Here is a 16778-nt window from a genome sequence, read left to right as displayed (position 1 = left end):
GGGCTTCCCGGAGTGGACGCAGCCCTCCGCGGTCAAGGCTTCTTCTTCATTCCCGAGTGCTGCCGCGCGTCAGTTGATGATGATGATGTCCTCAGTCTTAATGGCACAGCGCGTCAGTTGCGTTTTATTAAGCGCCTCTGCTTCTTCTGCTGAAGAGGAGCGTGTCGCGCGGAAACTTAGGCTAAAGTTGTGCTCGCATGTGGAAAATTTCTTGACAGCAACGATTTCGCCGAGCCAATGGTCATATCTAATGGGGTATTTCCATCGGTAATCCGGATCAGCTCCTCGAATCAGCGAAGGAGCAAGATATCCATCATGGTCCCGTCAGAATGCAGGATCTCAATCCGAATCACCTATTGAAAGACTCGCTTTTGTTTCGCGGAACAAGGACGCTTGTTCCGGATTGACGATTGGAATACACCATAAGACGTCTTGTTTTCGTCTCCGGCATTACAGGCTTACATTCGTTAGCTTGCGCGCTTAAAAACAAATAAAAATAATGCCGCCAGTGCAAGATAAAATTGCGCCGCTTGAAGACGGCGTCCCAAATATGACGTTGCCGTTGGCAACAACATACCGTGGAACTGAGAATGCGCTCTTATACCGGGTGTTTCAGCAAACACTTTCAAAAATTGTCGCAAATAGGCTTTTTGTGGTAAAAGCATGGCCTTTGCAGTATAGTATTACCAGTGTTTGGGGACACCAGAAAACCGGTAAATCGTCTGAAGTAGTAAGTTGGTTAACTAATTTTAAATAATTAACTTTTTAACTAGTAGAGTTATCCGCCTAGTTGTAGCCGGTCATTAGTAATAGCCATATCAGTTTTTAGAATTTCGAAAACGCAATTACACTCACCGCTGTGGCTCGACAAAGTTTGGCTGCATCGTGCGAAAAATGCATGCGCTATCGAAAGCATGCAGGCGAAGCGTCCCCTCCAGTGCACGTAACTAGTCGAAAAAGCCAAATTTTGTCGAGCCACAGCGCCAAGGATAATCGCATTTTCGAAATTCTAAAAACTGATATGGCTATTACCAATGACTGGCTACAAATATCTAATTGCAACTAGGAGCCTAACTGCAATAGTTAAAAAGTTAATTATTAAAAATTAGTTAACCAGTTTACTAATTAATACGATTCACCGTTTTTCTGGTGTCCGCCCACACTGGTATTACTATGCTACAAAAGTCATATCTCTACCCCGAAAATTCTATTCATGAAAATTTTTGAAAGTGTTCGCTGAAACACCTGGTATAAGAGTGCGCAATTATTGTATCATAATCACAAGCCTGAATAGGTTGGTTGGTTTATGGGGTTTAACGTCCCAAAGCGACTAAGGCTATGAGAGACGCCGTAGTGGAGGGCTCCGGAAATTTCGACCACCTGGGGTTCTTTAACGTGCACTGACATCGCACAGTACACGGGCCTCGAATTTCTCCTCCAAAGAAATTCAGCCGCCGCGGCCGGGATCGAACCCGCGTCTTTCGGGCCAGCAGCCGAGCACCATAGCCACTGAGCCACCGCGGCGGCACAAGCCTGAATACACCCAACGCAGGACAAAGGCTTCTCCCATGCATCTCCGATTCACCCTGTCCTGTGCCAGTTACGGCCTCCGTATCCGCAAAGCCGGTATGAGCTACTACTAATATCGTCATGGATGGTTGGACTGATGGATGGATCGTCGGATGGATGGAAGATAGCATTGTGGGTTTTTTGCGCAAAAGACACGACACAGAAGAAACGAGGTAGACAGGTCTTTTGCGCAAAAAACCCACAATGCTTAGGCACCAACTAGCCTGCAAAAACATACTCGGAAGATAGCAACGTCCCTTTTTAAACGGGGTGGTGGCAGTTGCCACCATGCTGGGCTTTTTATTATATTTCTGTTTTACTGTGTTGTAAATTGGTCTTAAAATTCGCAATTATCTTCAAAGACGTCTTGAGTCTTACAGTTTCTTGAGAACGGGCCACAATCCCACCGCTGGAACCAGTGTTAAAGATGGGGCTTCTATCCCACCGCTGGAACCAGAGTTGAAGACGGAGGGGTCCTGGAGATGACTAACTCGTTTAGCCTCGCAGGTACCGGCTCCGAAAGACGATGTCGGACTGCGTTATCGAGGAAACGGTACAGAAGGGTTTATTCTACATATTTACAGATGAGAATCGACTCGAATGCAATGCTCCGATCACACAACGACATCCCGTTAAATACGGTTCGCGTTCCCCAGATCTCTGACTGGGGAACTTAGTTCGAATAACGTTGTCCAATCGGATGGGCCATTGATGACGCTGGCGGTACCACCCACGGCAGGGCGGTGCCGATGCCCTCTCGCTCTCTCACAGCTCGGGGGATGAGAAGGGGAAGACAGTCATCAAACACAGATGCGTCACCTTGACCACTGCCGCAAGTTTTCTGTGCGTTGCCTCCGTGGGAAAGCAGAATCCCGCAGTCTTCTCGCAGGTGGTTGAACCTCCTCGAACTCCCCCGCCGGATGGCCGAAGCACGAGACCCCTTCGACACAGCGTCTTTCAATTAGCAGCCTCGCTCAGCGTGACCCTGCGTAGCATCATCCCGTCCGGTGACCCGAAGGCCGACTCGGCCAACGTATACCGCTGCTTCCGCCGTGCTTCATGTGCATCTCTGCTTCCACCGTTGCTGCTGCTGTCGCAAGCTCTCGCCGCATCTTTGCCTAACGACGACACTCGTCTGACAGTAATTTCTCCCAGGCCCGTGGGACACAGCGCCCTTCGATCGGTTCGGAGGTTCGGTGATTTGGAGTGCAACAACCCCGTCCGTCGTCGTCTATGCTTCTGCCGCCGGCGCCAGGCCTCGTCATATCCCTTGCTTTGCGATGAGTCACACCCGGCTCCCAGGACCACGTTGTCCACTCTTAACAACTTCTAAGCTTATGTCACCTCTCTGGTTTTTAGCCTCCAACCTTCCAATCGCTTTTTGCTAACTTCCACTGCACGTTTATATACATGACCATTGTCTCTGAACCTAGGGCCCCAGGGAGAGTAACTGTGCGTGCATCGACCGGACGGATACCATAACATTAGAATATGAGGTGTTCAGTTGTTTCTAGAGATTTACCACACACAGAACATGTGTCATCTTACCGTTAAATTTCTTTTTGTAGCTGCGCGTTCTTACACACCTTGGGCTAGCTTCAAATAGTGGGGCACTGCCTCTTGAGTTATCATAGAACAATTCTTTCCTGATCTGCCTTTTCCAGTATCGATATAGTTCTACACTAAGCTTCTTTTTAATTGAATTAATCCGGTTTTTACCTTCCGCGTTTTTTACCTGTCGTTTAACGATTTTTCTTTCTCCGTCCTCGTGTCCTGCTTACTTGCTGGTTAGTTTGCTATTTCTTTTCCGCTGTTTTGAGTCAATGCTGTTTCTATATAAGTGTTTCAATACTTTAGCTGCCCGCCTGTTATCGTCCAATTTCCTCAAGCGAGCTTCATATAGCATTTTACTATGAGCTTCCCGTGCTTCGAACGATGCCCAGCTGATATCCCCCTGTGCAGCCTAATTTGTGGTTTTTCCTTGGGCACCTAGTGCTAATCTTCCAGCAGCTCTGTGGTTTTCTTCTTATCTCGACTGAACTAATCTCGGCTCTTCTAATCTCGGCTCCTAATGATTCTTCGTCATAAAAACCGGCTCACTATTGCTTGCGGTATTCTATTGAGAGGTGCAAATAACAAGGTATGAAGCATTGCAGTCATTACCTCTCGAAACCATCATACCATAGAGTTTCTTACTATTACCTAGAGGGAAAGCTGGCGGCGCTGCACTTCAGCCGCCATGGACGCCCAAAGCATCATGGGGCGGTGAGCTACTTGTTGCGGGACAATCGTAGTTTTTTTGGAACACGGAGTGTCATTACTAAGATGTTTCATTCCGAAAACGCTGTTCGTGTGTGCGCAGACGACTTTGGCGCGAACGCAGTGTGCAAAACTAATAGTAGTGAAAACGCGACGACACACGACGCCAATAAAAGGTTTCACTTTTCTGAAATGCCATTAAAAACCTCTTATCATGTTTAAGCAACAATATTTTTTTTGAAAACATATTTACTTTTGAAAAAACGTCTGTTAATAACGAAATATTAGTTTTTATAGTGTTCATCACTTGGCCAATAGGAGAGCGAGTCGTCTCTTATTTTGGGCAAACTTTGCACTTAAATGCTTTTCTGCTCGTTTGTTGCAATCATTAGACAAGATATTGAATGTTAGGACGTTTGTAGTTATCAAACAGCTTTATTTTTCTATTAATTTTTGGCCAAAAGTTGCAGTTCCGCAACAAGTAGCTCACCGCCCCATGATGCTTTGAGCGCCCATGGTGGCTGAAGTGGTCTCGAGGGGTCGCCATGCAAACTCCCATAGACGGGCTGCCAGCTTTCCCTCTAGGTAATAGTAAGAAACTCTATGCATCATACCCTCCATCATACGAAACCATCATACTCTCGAAAGGATATTGCCTTTTTTGAACTTTATTCTCGGAGAAAAAAAAAATTGGGGTGGGGTTAGAGTGGTTCTAAAATACAAAATTTTCCGCTGAGCTAGAAAAGTCGCAAAACAGTCCGTGACTGTTTGCAATTAGTTATAGTCTATGTGGTACAAGCGCTCTGGTGCAGACGGAGGCCAATACGCCGCAGAACATCCCCATCTATGCCTCTTATCGCCTATATACCTCTATACAATATACCTAAATGCGATACACCTCTTATACCAACGACGGTTTACCCGCGGACCATTACATACAGAAAGGTGTTTTACAATGTTTGCGCACACAAATACAGCGCGTTCGTTTTTTTCTCGGCACGGAACATTAGAAACACCCTTGCGCCGTTCCTACTGAATGAAAAGAAGCCAGAATATTCACTGCGAAAAGTATAATGGTGTACCAGCCTTGCATATGCATCCGATAAAACGTTGCTGGTTCATCAACTCTCCTTTGTAGCCTTACGGCTGCGCTCAGGCGGTTTGTAATGAGCAATTACAGCCTCATTACAAATCTACTCCACTTTGGGGGATTCCGCTAAAACACTGTACTAGCAACTCTCCTCTCTATCTCGTCTTAGCTGCTTTTAGGCGTCTGTCAAAAGTAGCCAGGCTGCATGTTTTGCTTCTATCTTGTATAGTGGAGCCCTTGTGACTATCCTAAAGATCAAAAATTGTTGGAAGGTAAGAAGACCCCCAGTCCTTACCTTTAACGACCAATTCAGCTTCAGGGAAGCTTCAAGGGCTCCACTGTACGATCTAGAAGCAAACCATGCAGCCTGGTCGCTTTTGACAAAGAATCTATGGCTGCTAGCGCTAGAACAGCAACTGCGCTCGGTTAACTTATCACGCTGGTAAATAACATCGTTTCCCTTGCGCGATACGGAATACGGTGTTTTTTTGAAGCGCAGACCAAGGTGTTTGGCTCCAAAACCGCGAGGATGAAGAAATATCTAGACCACACTGTTCATAACTCAGCGGCCCTTTATTTCACCAGAGCTCACAGCGGCTCTCTGGGTTCATGGGTGTGTTCAGATTGCACTTGAAAGTCTCTGCAAACTTGGGGTAGTTCTTGAGCGGTACGTTCACACGCAGTTTCGCCGGGACACTGTCCTTGTACAACACCTGCCTGCGATACAGTTCGGTACTGACGCGATCGCAATGGGCCACCGCGTAGTTGACAAAAAACAGCTTGTCCATTGTGAGTGACTCGAGCCCCGGAACTCGAGAGTCACGTGGCATTCGTCGAGACAGGTGCATCGCCTTGCGGTAGACGTCGTGCAGCGGATGCAAGACGGCGTTGTCCGCGACGTTCTCGTCCAGAAAGAAGTCTTCGTCAACCTCGACACTTAACGCGGCTTGCATCTCGGCAGCATACTGGTCCTGGAAGCACTGCAGCTTGGACGCGAACTTGGCCCGGCTGGGAGTGGACCACCAGTTGACCACCTGGTTCTGGACGTTGACGGTCGAACCCCGCCTGTCGACGGCGGCAAACATGCCGCGCAACAAAGCAGGCACGATGAGCGGGATAAAGAGTGGGTCGAAGGTCTCCGATATGTTGTTGGCGAAGGCGATCAGACCGTGAGGGATGAAGAGGAGATTCCTCTCCGTGATGTACTCGACTTCCCCGGCGACCAGAGAGGAAGACTGGTAGCGGGCGTCCAAGTCGTACGAGGAGTTGGTGATCCAGTAGAAGGACATAGTCTCGTTCAGGAGCTTGTAGTAGCCCAGCAGCGAGTCGTTGGTTGGAAACGGACTGACGAACTGCGGGTAGTAGGCGTTCACCTGTTCCTCACTCTCCCGGGCAGCCAGGAAGTCGACCCGAAGCTTCTCGATCTTCTGAGAAGCGGCGTCTACTTCGGCTTGACTCAACCAGGGGGCTCTCTGAACCGTCTGCTTCATGCTTTCACGGACAAGATAGAGTAGTCTATGCATCTCTTCGTCGTAATGCCAGCGAGGAGTCGTGGCGTTCTCGCGGCCGAACGTCATCCTGGCCATCTTCCGGACGAAATAAGGGCACAGGTTTTCCATCATGTGGACGCACGCCTGAAGACGCTCGGGAACTGTCTCGAGGTAGTTGTCGTGGCTCAGTGGTATGACGAAGTCGACGTCGCTGGGCAGGAGAGGGGAGAACTTGACGATGAGGGCGTAGCCGAGGTAGTTGAGGAGGGTCTTGCCCGAAAACTTGCTGAGTTGGAGCGCCAGGCGTAGCACGTATTCGCGGTCCAGGACCACCACGCTGGACTGCCGGTGGAACTGGACGCCGGCGTCCTCGAGCAGGTAGTTTAGGTACGTCAGCCAGTGCCACGCGTTCCTCCGCTGGAGCTCTTTGATGGTAGCCGTCCGGTTGTCATACGGTAGGAACCTCCGGGGCATCTGCGCAATCGACCAATTGAGGCGTTTTGTAGCGCTATTGAGAAAATAAGACGCTTCAATCGTCAATGAATGAGATTTCCACGAGCTTTGTTCGTGTTTCGTGAATTTTTCCCATTGCTTTTTGTTTGTTTGTTTGATCTAGTGATGTGCATGTGGCCCTAGTATTAAAGCTGCACCACAAGTGCACGGTTCCTTACTTATTTGCAAATATGAATAGTTTTTCCCCCTGTTTCTGTATTTCTGCCTTACTTCTCTTGGTTATTGACACGGAGAGCTTCCCATCCGCAATTTAAATTGTCACGATAACGTCCTCTCAATAACAGCTCCACAAAAGGAAACCCAAATAATATTGCTGACCTGAGGAAAGCAACCGTTTTTTGGTCATTCTATAGGGAATTTCCTGCGCCTTTACATTCACAGCTGTTTTTGTGTAAAGTTTCTGCGCCATTTCCTTTCCTCAAAAACCGCTATGAATTTAAGGGCGCAGAAAAGTTTTTATAAAATGACCAAAAGTGGTTGCTTTCCTCGTGTGAGTTATATTACTTCGGTTTGTGGTGCGTTAGAAACGGGTGCTCTCATGTGGCTAACACAAAATAAAAAGCATGCACTTTATCTTGGAAGCTCTTGGACAAATAAGCCAGCAACGCTCTTTGCCTGATGTACGCACACAACCACACGACGCCGTTGACAACCTGGGGCCGAAGCAGCTCAGAAGCTTTCGTGTTCACGCAAACCTTCCAAAAGCCTTCGCTACCGAAATACACCCAAAGCAAGGCCCACTAACTACTCAATCCAACCAGAGAACTGGCTTCAGTATTTCTGACTACGCTTTACGTATACATGTAGGTCAGAGCACTGTCCTCTCACTGTCAAGGGAAAACTTCCGTTTGAATTCACCAATTATAATCATCATCAGCCTGACTACGCCCATTGTAGGGCGAAGGCCTCTCTCATGTCTCTCCAATTAACCCTGTCCTTCGCCAGTCGCGGCAACCGCATTTCAGCAAATTTCTTTATCTCATCAACCCACCTAACTTTCTGTCGCCCCCTGCTACGCTTGCCTTCTCCTGGAATCCACTCCGTTACCCTTAAGGACCAGTGGTTATCTTGCATTCACATTACATGCCCTGCCCAAGCCCCCTTCTTCCTCTTGATTTCAACTAGGATGTCATTAACCTGCGTTTGTTCTCTCACCCACTCCGCCCGCTTCCTAACGTAACACCTATCATTTTTCTTTCCATAGCTCGCTGCGTTGTCCTTAAGCTGAACCCTTTTTGTTAGCCTCCATTTTTCTGCATCATAGGTGAGTACCGGCAAGATACAGCTGTTGTATACTTTTCTCTTGAGGGATATTTGTAAACTGCCATTCATGATCTGAGAGAACCTGCCATATGTGCTGCACCGAATTTTTATTTTCTAGTTATTTCTTTCTCATGTTCCGGATCAGCTGTCACTACCTGCACTAAATAGACATAATCTCTTAGTACTTCCTGCACCGCGCCATCAATTGCGAGCTGCTGTTCTCTTGCTAGACTGTTAAATATTACTTTGGTTTTCTACATGCTGATTTTTAGCCCCACCATTCCGCTCTGCCTGTCTAATTGATTGATCATGCTTTGCAGTTCATGTCCTGAGTGACTTAGCAAGGCAATGTCATCAGCGAATCGCAAATTACTTAGGTATTCTCCATTAACTCTTATCCCCAACTCTTCCCATTTTAGGCCCCGGAATACCTCCTGTAAGCAGGCGGTGAATAGCATTGGCGAGATCGTGTCTCCCTGCCTGACACCTTTCCGTATTGTAATTTTGCTGCTGACTTTAAGGACAACTGTAGTAGCTGTACAATCGTTATAAATATCTTCCAATATACTCACATAACACTCTTCCACACCCTGACTCCGCAATGCCTCCATGACTGCTGAGCTTTCTACTTAGTCGAACGCTTCCTCGTAATCAATGAATGCTATATATAGGGGCTGGTTATATTCTGCGCATTTTTCTATCACCTGACTGATAGCGTGAATATAGTCTGTTGTCGAGTATCATTTACGAAAGCCTGCCTGATTATTTGGTTGATTGAAGTCTAAGGTTGTCCTGACCTTATGAGCGATTACCTTAGTAAATACCTTGTAGGCAACAGGCAATAAGCTGATTGGTCTGTAATTCTTCAAGTCCTTGACGTCTCCTTTCTTATGAATTAAGATAATGTAAACGTTTTTACAAGCTCTAGGTACGCTCGAGGTCACAAGGCATTGCGTACACAGGGTGGCTAGTTTTTCGAGCACAATCTTTCCCCCATCCTTCAACAAATCTGCTGTTGTCTGATCCGTACCAGCTGTTTTCCCTTTTGCATTGCTCCTAAGGCTTTCTTTACTTCCTCCTTCGTTACTGGCGGGATGTCCCATTGCTGTGATTTACTGCCTCGCTCAGTAACATTTTGATTGCAATCGCTACTGTATAGATTTGTGTAAAACTTTTCGGCTACTTTATCTTATCCATATTTCTAATCACACCGCCCTCTTTGTCTCTTATCGCATACATCTGGTTTTAATCGCTTCCTAGTATTCTCTTTACAGCTTTTAGCCTACCTCCGCCCAATGATATTTTTTATATATGTAATCTCCTTAACCAATGTTCGCCGCCGCGGTGGCTCAGTGGTTATGATGGTCGGCTACTGACCCGAAGGACGGGGGTTCGATTCCGGCCGCGGCGGATGCGTTTCGATAGAGGCGAAATGCTAGAGACCCGTGTACTGTGCGATGTCAGTGCAGGTTAAAGAACCACAGGTGGTCAAAATTATCCAAAGCCCTTCACTACGCCGTCCCTCATGGCCTGAGTCGCTTTAGGACGTTAATCACCCACCAACCATGAGAAATTACTCGAGAAGCGACAAAGAAACGATGTAATTCAGCACCTTGATCTGCAAGAGCCTCTGTTCCAGCTGCACGATGTCCTCGGCGGCCTTGACCATGCTGGCATCGGTGAAGGTGGACATGAGTCGCTCCACCCGCTTAGCGTAGTCGGCCACCGACTCGTTCGGGAAGACCAGCTGGTGCCTCTTGAGTATCAGTTCCGGGGCCTCCAGGTGGACTTCGTAGTCGTCGTCCTCGAAGTCCTTCTGCAGCGTCACCTTGACGAAGGCGAAGAGGCCGATGAACTTGTCCAGGACCATAGCTGTGTCCGATATACGCAGCAGCTTGGGGTCCTTCTTGAATGGCCAGCCTTCCAGGAGGTTCTCCTCGAAGATCTTTTTCAGGGTTACCCACACCGACTCGTTCTTCTCCGGCTGGGTGCAGTTGCTGAGGAAGAACAGCAGCTGGGTGGAGAGGAAGAGTAGAGGAAGAGCCATGGAGACAAGAGGATTAAGATCAAGAGATCAAAGCTCCTACAGCCGAAAAGGTGGCCAGGCTGAGCGTGAATACCTTTAGAGGCCCGCCAAAAACAAAAATCGTAACTTTAATACCAGTGACACGCTGAGGAAGACTATATGAATGTTCCTTTAGCGACAAGCTGACAGCAGCATAATTAAATCACTAGCATGCCCGTAGTTCTGCACAATTTTACTACTTGTAAAATTTATTGACCTTACAGACATCCATTTCGTGCAAAGACGGTTATATGCTTTTAGATTTGAGCCGCCGCGGTGGCTCAGTGGTTATGGCGCTCGGTTGCTGACCCGAAAGTCGCGGGTTCGATCCCGGCCGCGGCGGTTGAATTTCTTCGGAGGAGAAATTCTAGAGGCCCGTGTACTGTGCGATGTCAGTGCACGTTAAAGAACCCCAGGTGGTCGAAATTTCCGGAGCCCTTCACTACGGCGTCCCTCGTAGACTAGCTAGCTTTGGGACGTTAAACCCCATAAACCAAACCAAACCAAACCAAACGCTTTTAAATTTAAGGGCACCGTACACCACAACACTTCTGCCTTTCAACGGCTTAAGCAATTTTTTTGCAGCTTTTTCTTTGCGCGGTGCCCATAGTTCTTCAGCCCGTAAAAGCGGCGATGATTGCAATCACAGGAAATGTCCTTAGCAACTTTACGCCTCTCCAGTTTTTTAGCAGTCATCAAATAAGCGAAAGCGACCAAGTTTTTTAGGGGCCAATGCTGCGCAGGAGCACGACATATTTTCTGCCCATCAGCACAGATCAAGAAAACATTGATATCCGGCTCTCAGAGCGTTATTTTGTGCTGTCAACACCGTAAGAAAAAAAAAACATGTTATCGCGCACTTTCCTAGCGGTGTAGTATATTCTTGCTCGTTGCTTACTTTGCCCGATTTATATATGCCGTGACTTTCCATTTGCGATGAAAATGGGAAACTTCAGATCAAAAATAAAGGTAAGGTAGTCAGCGATGTCGCTACTGCACGCCAATGAATTAATTCTGTGCGGCCTCATTGCAGTTAAAAGGACAGCGGTGACAGTTGCAGTCTGCTGCGCTCGTCTAGATCTCTGTCTAGGGAGAGGCTTATTTGGATAAAAGGCGTCTAGACGAAACAAATTTGGCCGAACCGGTGTACGGTGCTTTTTACTCGTCCAGTACAGATTAAAGCGGACAAGGTGACAATTAAGTTACCTCTGTCTTAGTTAAGAGGACGTGCACCTCTGGACAGAGGTAAGAGGCATTTGCAAACACCAATTACCACGAACCTATTAGACTCATTGAGTAATTTGCTCAAGCATCGGCGTAAAAAGTACAATGCCGATGGCACATGAATATGCTTTTAGTTTTCAGGCGTGGTTTCTTGTCTTCTGCGCGCAATTTTGCGCCACCTCTTGAATACTACATTGTTCTGACACCATTTAAATGCAGCCAGTAGCTGGCGATCATTGCGGTCATGATTTTTCACGCACTTACACTCAACTGCGGCACCTAGGGCCGCCACCTGCAATGTCGCCTCACGTGAGCTATGACCGCCTGTATGGTCGTGACCTTCTTTACCCCGCGTCCTTCGACATCGGCACAAAGGGCATGCGTGAGGTCGCCTCTAGTGCCGTAACCAGGTTACGCGCGCAAAGACTCCATATGGAAGGCATCGTCAGTCCCAACAAGTCCGCCGTGGTGGCTGAGTGGTTATGGTGCTCGACTGCTGACCCGAGAGACGCGGGTTCGATCCCAGCCACGGCGGTTGAATTTCTATGGAGGTGAAATTCTAGAGGCCCGTGTGCTGCGCGATGTCAGTGCACGTTAAAGAACCCCAGGTGGTCGAAACTTCCGGAGCCCTTCACTACGGCGTCCCTCATAGCCTGAGTCCCCTTCGGACGGTAAACCTCATAAACCCAAACCAGTCCCAACACATCTTCAACAGAGTTCAGTTCTCTTCAGGGTAAAAGGTCTCGCCCACTAACCGCCACTTATTAGTTTATCGCTAGCCGCAGCTACGTTATGCAAGTATTCATTCTAAGCTCAACACTCCATATTGGTCACGGCCGCTCAAGGTGATGGTTTCATTCTCTCTATATTGAGTCCAGCACTGAATATCAGGTTCAGTTCTTGTGCGCAAGGCTACATGCACTTTTTCATTTTTTTTAATTCATTGAGCGCATGCGCGTTCTGCATGGTATGTGCACAAGCAGAGTACGCTCTCTGTGAAATCCGACAATAAAATAACTGCTGCCACATTGGGAAAATGCGAAAGCATTAATGCCTCCTTCACACTCGTCGCATCTCCTCGCTTCATTTCAGACTGTTTGCCTCTCTTTTTGCTTCTTCCAATTTTGACGCCTACCGCTATTTTCATGCCCTCGCACTATATGCACGTCGGGGGCTATTTTGACGTCTAAATGACCTTTTGGTCTCTGATTAGTTACTCTAGATCAATCAAATTTGGTGCACAACGGCATTTTATTAACCTTTATCCCGTGGTTGTGTTTTTCCCCCGCTATTTTGACGTCTAAGAATGTTTTCGCCTCCTCGCACTATATCAACGTCCGATACTATTTTGACATCCGACATTTCTCGCTCTAATTAATTAGCTAATTACTCCCCATCGACAAATTTTGACTTGCATCATCCTCACATCATCCTCTATCACACACAGTCATTGAAATCGCTGCCGACACGCTTTGCGGGCACGAAATCGTCGACACAGCAAAGTATAATGCCTTCGCATTAAAAGGGACATACGCTAAAAGAGTAGAAAACTGAGCTAGTTGGTTCATACTTCTTGGTGGGAACAGCCGAAATAACAAAACGCAGACACAGAAAGGAACACACTGAACGTAGACGAAGCTGATTGTCAACTAAAATTTTATTTTAGTTGACAGTGCCCCAAGCAGCAATCTAGCCCTGCATTGCAGAGATTGTAAAGAAAACAAGAAAGGCAAAAAAAAGCGCAAGTGTGAGCCCAAGTTGCATGAAGTTCAAGTCATGGAAAGATACGCAGACCAAGTGACACGTGAGATCCTTGAGGCATTGGCGATACGGGAAACAGGACAGCGGTGCGTTAGTACACCATCAATCTCTCTATCAAGAAAAGAAATTTCTTTCTTGAACGAACCCCACGGGAGATAAAAGCAAGATCTTTTTGACAAGGAAACAAAAAGCGCGGGTTTTCCAATAAAATTTTAGCTGACAGTCAGCTTCGTCTACGTTCTGTGTGTTCCTTTCTGTGTCTGCGTTTTGTTATTTCGGCTGTTCCCACCAGGAAGTGCATAGGCGCCTCACACACATACCTGGTTGGAGAAGAGCGTCGGCTGGTCGCGGTACCGGTCGCCCCTCAGCCGGTACAGGCGGCGCTGCAGGTCTGCCAGGTCGTACATGAGCTGGCCGGGGCTGTGGACGCGGTAGGGCCGCGTGTCGATGCGCTGCTCAGCGCGGTACCAGCTCGTCGAGCCGCACACGTAGCCGTAGAAGTCGTTGCACGGGTTCACGGACTCGTTGAACTTCTCGTACAAGTTGCGCCCTGGGACGCCGGTCAGTACTAGTCGGTCATTTGCGTATGGACGGTCTCTGAATTTCTCGATGAAACTTAATAAAAATTTTGACTAAGGCTCCATGTTTTGCTGGACTAAGGTTTATAATACTCATGTCACACAGGAATTTCGAAGGCCCTCGAAGCTAAAGTCTGTCGGCTCAATGGCCATTGAGCGCTGCGACACGGGCAGTTTCAGTGGTCATCAACTCAATAGTCTATCAAGTCAACGGAGCAGCGCGGAACTCTGTCCAGACTTCGAGGACCTTCGAGTGTTGCCCAAGGTTGCTAGCACTGCCTCGAGTGGCGCCAACGCGCACTTTCGTGCACGATACGTTCACGGTACAAAAGCATGAACAAACATTATTCCCCTTAACTTTAATGCAAGCAGTTTTCACAATAATTGAAAAATTGTATCCGCCCGGTTTAAAGCGCCTTAATTTTATACTCTCCATCGCAGAAGACGGAAACGCCAACGGTATCACCGTTGCCATAGCATTTCAAAACTACGATAGCAAATCGTACAAAGGCAGTGTCTTTCAAGACAACGCAACTGTCCTTTAATAATAGCTAAAAACATCCCGTGAGTTGAAAGAAGTGTATTTCAACGTTTCTACAGCTTTAAAAAAATATTTTTGCCTTTTGCGAAAAATTGAAAGTAGCGATTGTGGCGCCACACACGCTTGGTGGAAGAAACGAGAACTATTTCAATGGCCATTGAGATTTCCCGCGTAGCAGCGACAGAACCCCTTCGAGTTCGATGGCGATTGGGAATTTTGAAGGCTTTCGATTGGATGGCCGTCGAAACTGGCCGTGTGACAGAGGTATAAGACTCTACTGCACCCTTGAACCGGGCTGCAGAACTTCCATGTTTATAGACGACATATAAATACAAAAATGTTTTCCGTTGCCGCGTATACCTTCCCAGAGGCAGACGTCCGAGTCGCACGTCTCCACCGGATCCGTGTCGGCGCCCTTGTTCTTGATGAAGCCCGGCGAGTCCATGTAGGCGCCGTCGGCGTCCTGCCTCCGCGCCGGGTGGTAGCTCCGGGCCGAAGGCGCCACCGGAGTCCTGATGCATCGAAGACGGAGCAGGGAACAGATTCGGGGATAAAAAGCTGAGCCCACATTGTTAACGGAACTCCAAGCGAAGCTTTTACAACCCCGAGCTAGGGGAACTGGTAATAAAAGTTTTTCAGTAACAGCAAGACAAGCTTCCTTTTTAATTCTGCTTTCAAGAAGAGAACGTGCTCACAAACAAGGCACACATATCAAGACTTGAGTCATATGCCTGCCAGTTGTCCTGTTTTGACAGTCGTGTCTCGTTCGAGAACGTTCGGCTAGCCAACAAGAACCATGACACAGGTGGACAGGTGCATGCGATCTCTGCAACATATGCTTGGTTGGAAGTGTATAATACAGGCAACCCTGACTTCTTTTAGCATACAATAGATGTTCTTATGAAGAAAGAGGGGCAAGCTGAAGGGCAGAGCTGTCTGCCTGAGATTTTCCTCGAGAATGTGGATGACGGGTCATTCGGGGAAGTCTATCCTACTGCATAGGCCAGAGGCTTTTGTAATGAAATCATGTTGTAAACACAGAACGTTCAATCCCTAAAGAAGTGCCATGGTCTTGAGACCACCTATGGAGCGTTTCATCATTGCTAAGGCGGCAGGTGACGTGTGGGCATCACCTGCCCACTATGTGCTTTTCTTGGCTTCCAGTGTTTTATGGGCGTTGCAAAAATCTGTTTCCATTAAGTTTATGGTTTGTTCAACCTCTACTGATATGTCAGCGCAGAAATAGAGTGGTGGGGTTGCTGCTGACGAGACGGGACAACAGAAGAGCATCATTCTCTGTTTGACGTCTAGCTGGCTAATGCGTTCATTTGGCGAGTACTAGGGCGCCAGTTCTCGCTGCGCCACTCACACGTCCGCGACCTTGCGAAAACCAACCGAAGCAAAAAGGCTCGCAGTTCAGAGAGAGGTTTCTGCTATAGCGGGCAATGTCCAACATTCTTGGAAAATACTTCTGAATATTAAAAGACCGTAAAGAACTGGTATATAAATATTGAAGAATAATGATCCATTCTTCCGATATGTAACAAAATCTGTCGTTTATAGTGTTTTCATCGTTCGCATCGAGCAGTTAGGACTGCCAAAGATATCCAATGGGGAACGCTTTTGACGATAACAAAGCCGTTAATAGCAACGAAAAATTCAAGAATGCCGAAGGGAGATCTGCGGATATATTGATCGTTATCTTACAACATATGGGAAAAAAATGCGCTCATAAACTCTCTCCCGTTCAAAAATCCTTTTGTACAGAATTGCTGGCTGTGAGCCGCCGCGGTGGCTCAGTGGTTATGGCCTTCGCCTGCTGACCCGAAAGACGCAGGTTCGATCCCGGCCGCGGCGGTCGAATTTCGATGGAGGCGAAATTCTAGGGGCCCGTGTACAGTGCGATGTCAGTGCACGTTAAGAGAACCCCAGGTGGTCGAAATTTCCGGAGCCTTCCACTACGGCGTCCCCCATAGCCTGAGTCGCTTTGGGCCCGGACGTTAAATCCCCGTAAACCAAACCAGAATTTTTGGGTGTGGGAGCAGTGCGGGGGAAGACTCACGCCACGCGCTGGAAGAAGTCGGCGTAGCCCACGGCCAGCGTGCCGATGCCGACGCCTCCGACGACGGTGAGCGTGGCAGCCAGCAGCCAGATGGCGCCAGTGGCTGCGAGGCGGCGTCCCCTCCCTCTGCGCGATGAGGAATGGGAGGACTGCGACCTTGAAGAGGAGCGCCTCCTCCGCCCTCGCCCGTGCTGCTCCTTCGCCGCCTTGAGGTGCCGCCGTGGAGATGACGACGAGCACCTCACGGCGGCACTGCGGTCCTGAGGGCGGCGGGGGCTCCGACGTGGGCTTCGGTCGCGCGGGCCTTGGCGGCCAGCCATGGCTTGGGAGGCGTCTTATCAGGGATGCGGCTGCGACTGTGCT

General features: G+C 48.2%; 1 protein-coding gene across 1 annotated transcript; it reads right to left on the bottom strand.

Annotated features, from left to right (window-relative positions):
* Window positions 1–5496: 5496 nt before the first annotated feature.
* Window positions 5497–16735, bottom strand: LOC149329020 (neprilysin-1-like). Its single transcript, XM_089562050.1, has 5 exons — window positions 16416–16735; window positions 14714–14865; window positions 13555–13784; window positions 9797–10198; window positions 5497–6882 (listed from the first exon to the last, which is right to left on the bottom strand). Exons 1-5 carry the CDS (start codon window positions 16733–16735, stop codon window positions 5497–5499), a joined length of 2490 nt encoding a protein of 829 aa, XP_089418176.1.
* Between the last annotated feature and the right edge of the window lie 43 nt (window positions 16736–16778).

This window comes from Amblyomma mixtum, chromosome 9 (assembly GCF_055824585.1).
Source record: "Amblyomma mixtum isolate Tamu chromosome 9, ASM5582458v1, whole genome shotgun sequence".
NCBI lineage: Eukaryota > Metazoa > Arthropoda > Arachnida > Ixodida > Ixodidae > Amblyomma > Amblyomma mixtum.
Note: the sequence above shows the minus strand (reverse complement) of the source record. Positions and strands in the feature narration are given on the sequence as shown.

Excerpts from the sequence above, each read along its gene's own strand:
- LOC149329020 (XM_089562050.1), bottom strand. The coding sequence starts at position 16,735 with ATGGCTGGCCGCCAAGGCCCGCGCGACCGAAGCCCACGTCGGAGCCCC. Across the intron at positions 14,866-16,415 it reads GACTTCTTCCAGCGCGTGGC|GACTCCGGTGGCGCCTTCGG; the intron begins GTGAGTCTTCCC and ends TCGATGCATCAG. Across the intron at positions 6,883-9,796 it reads AGAGGCTCTTGCAGATCAAG|ATGCCCCGGAGGTTCCTACC; the intron begins GTGCTGAATTAC and ends TCGATTGCGCAG.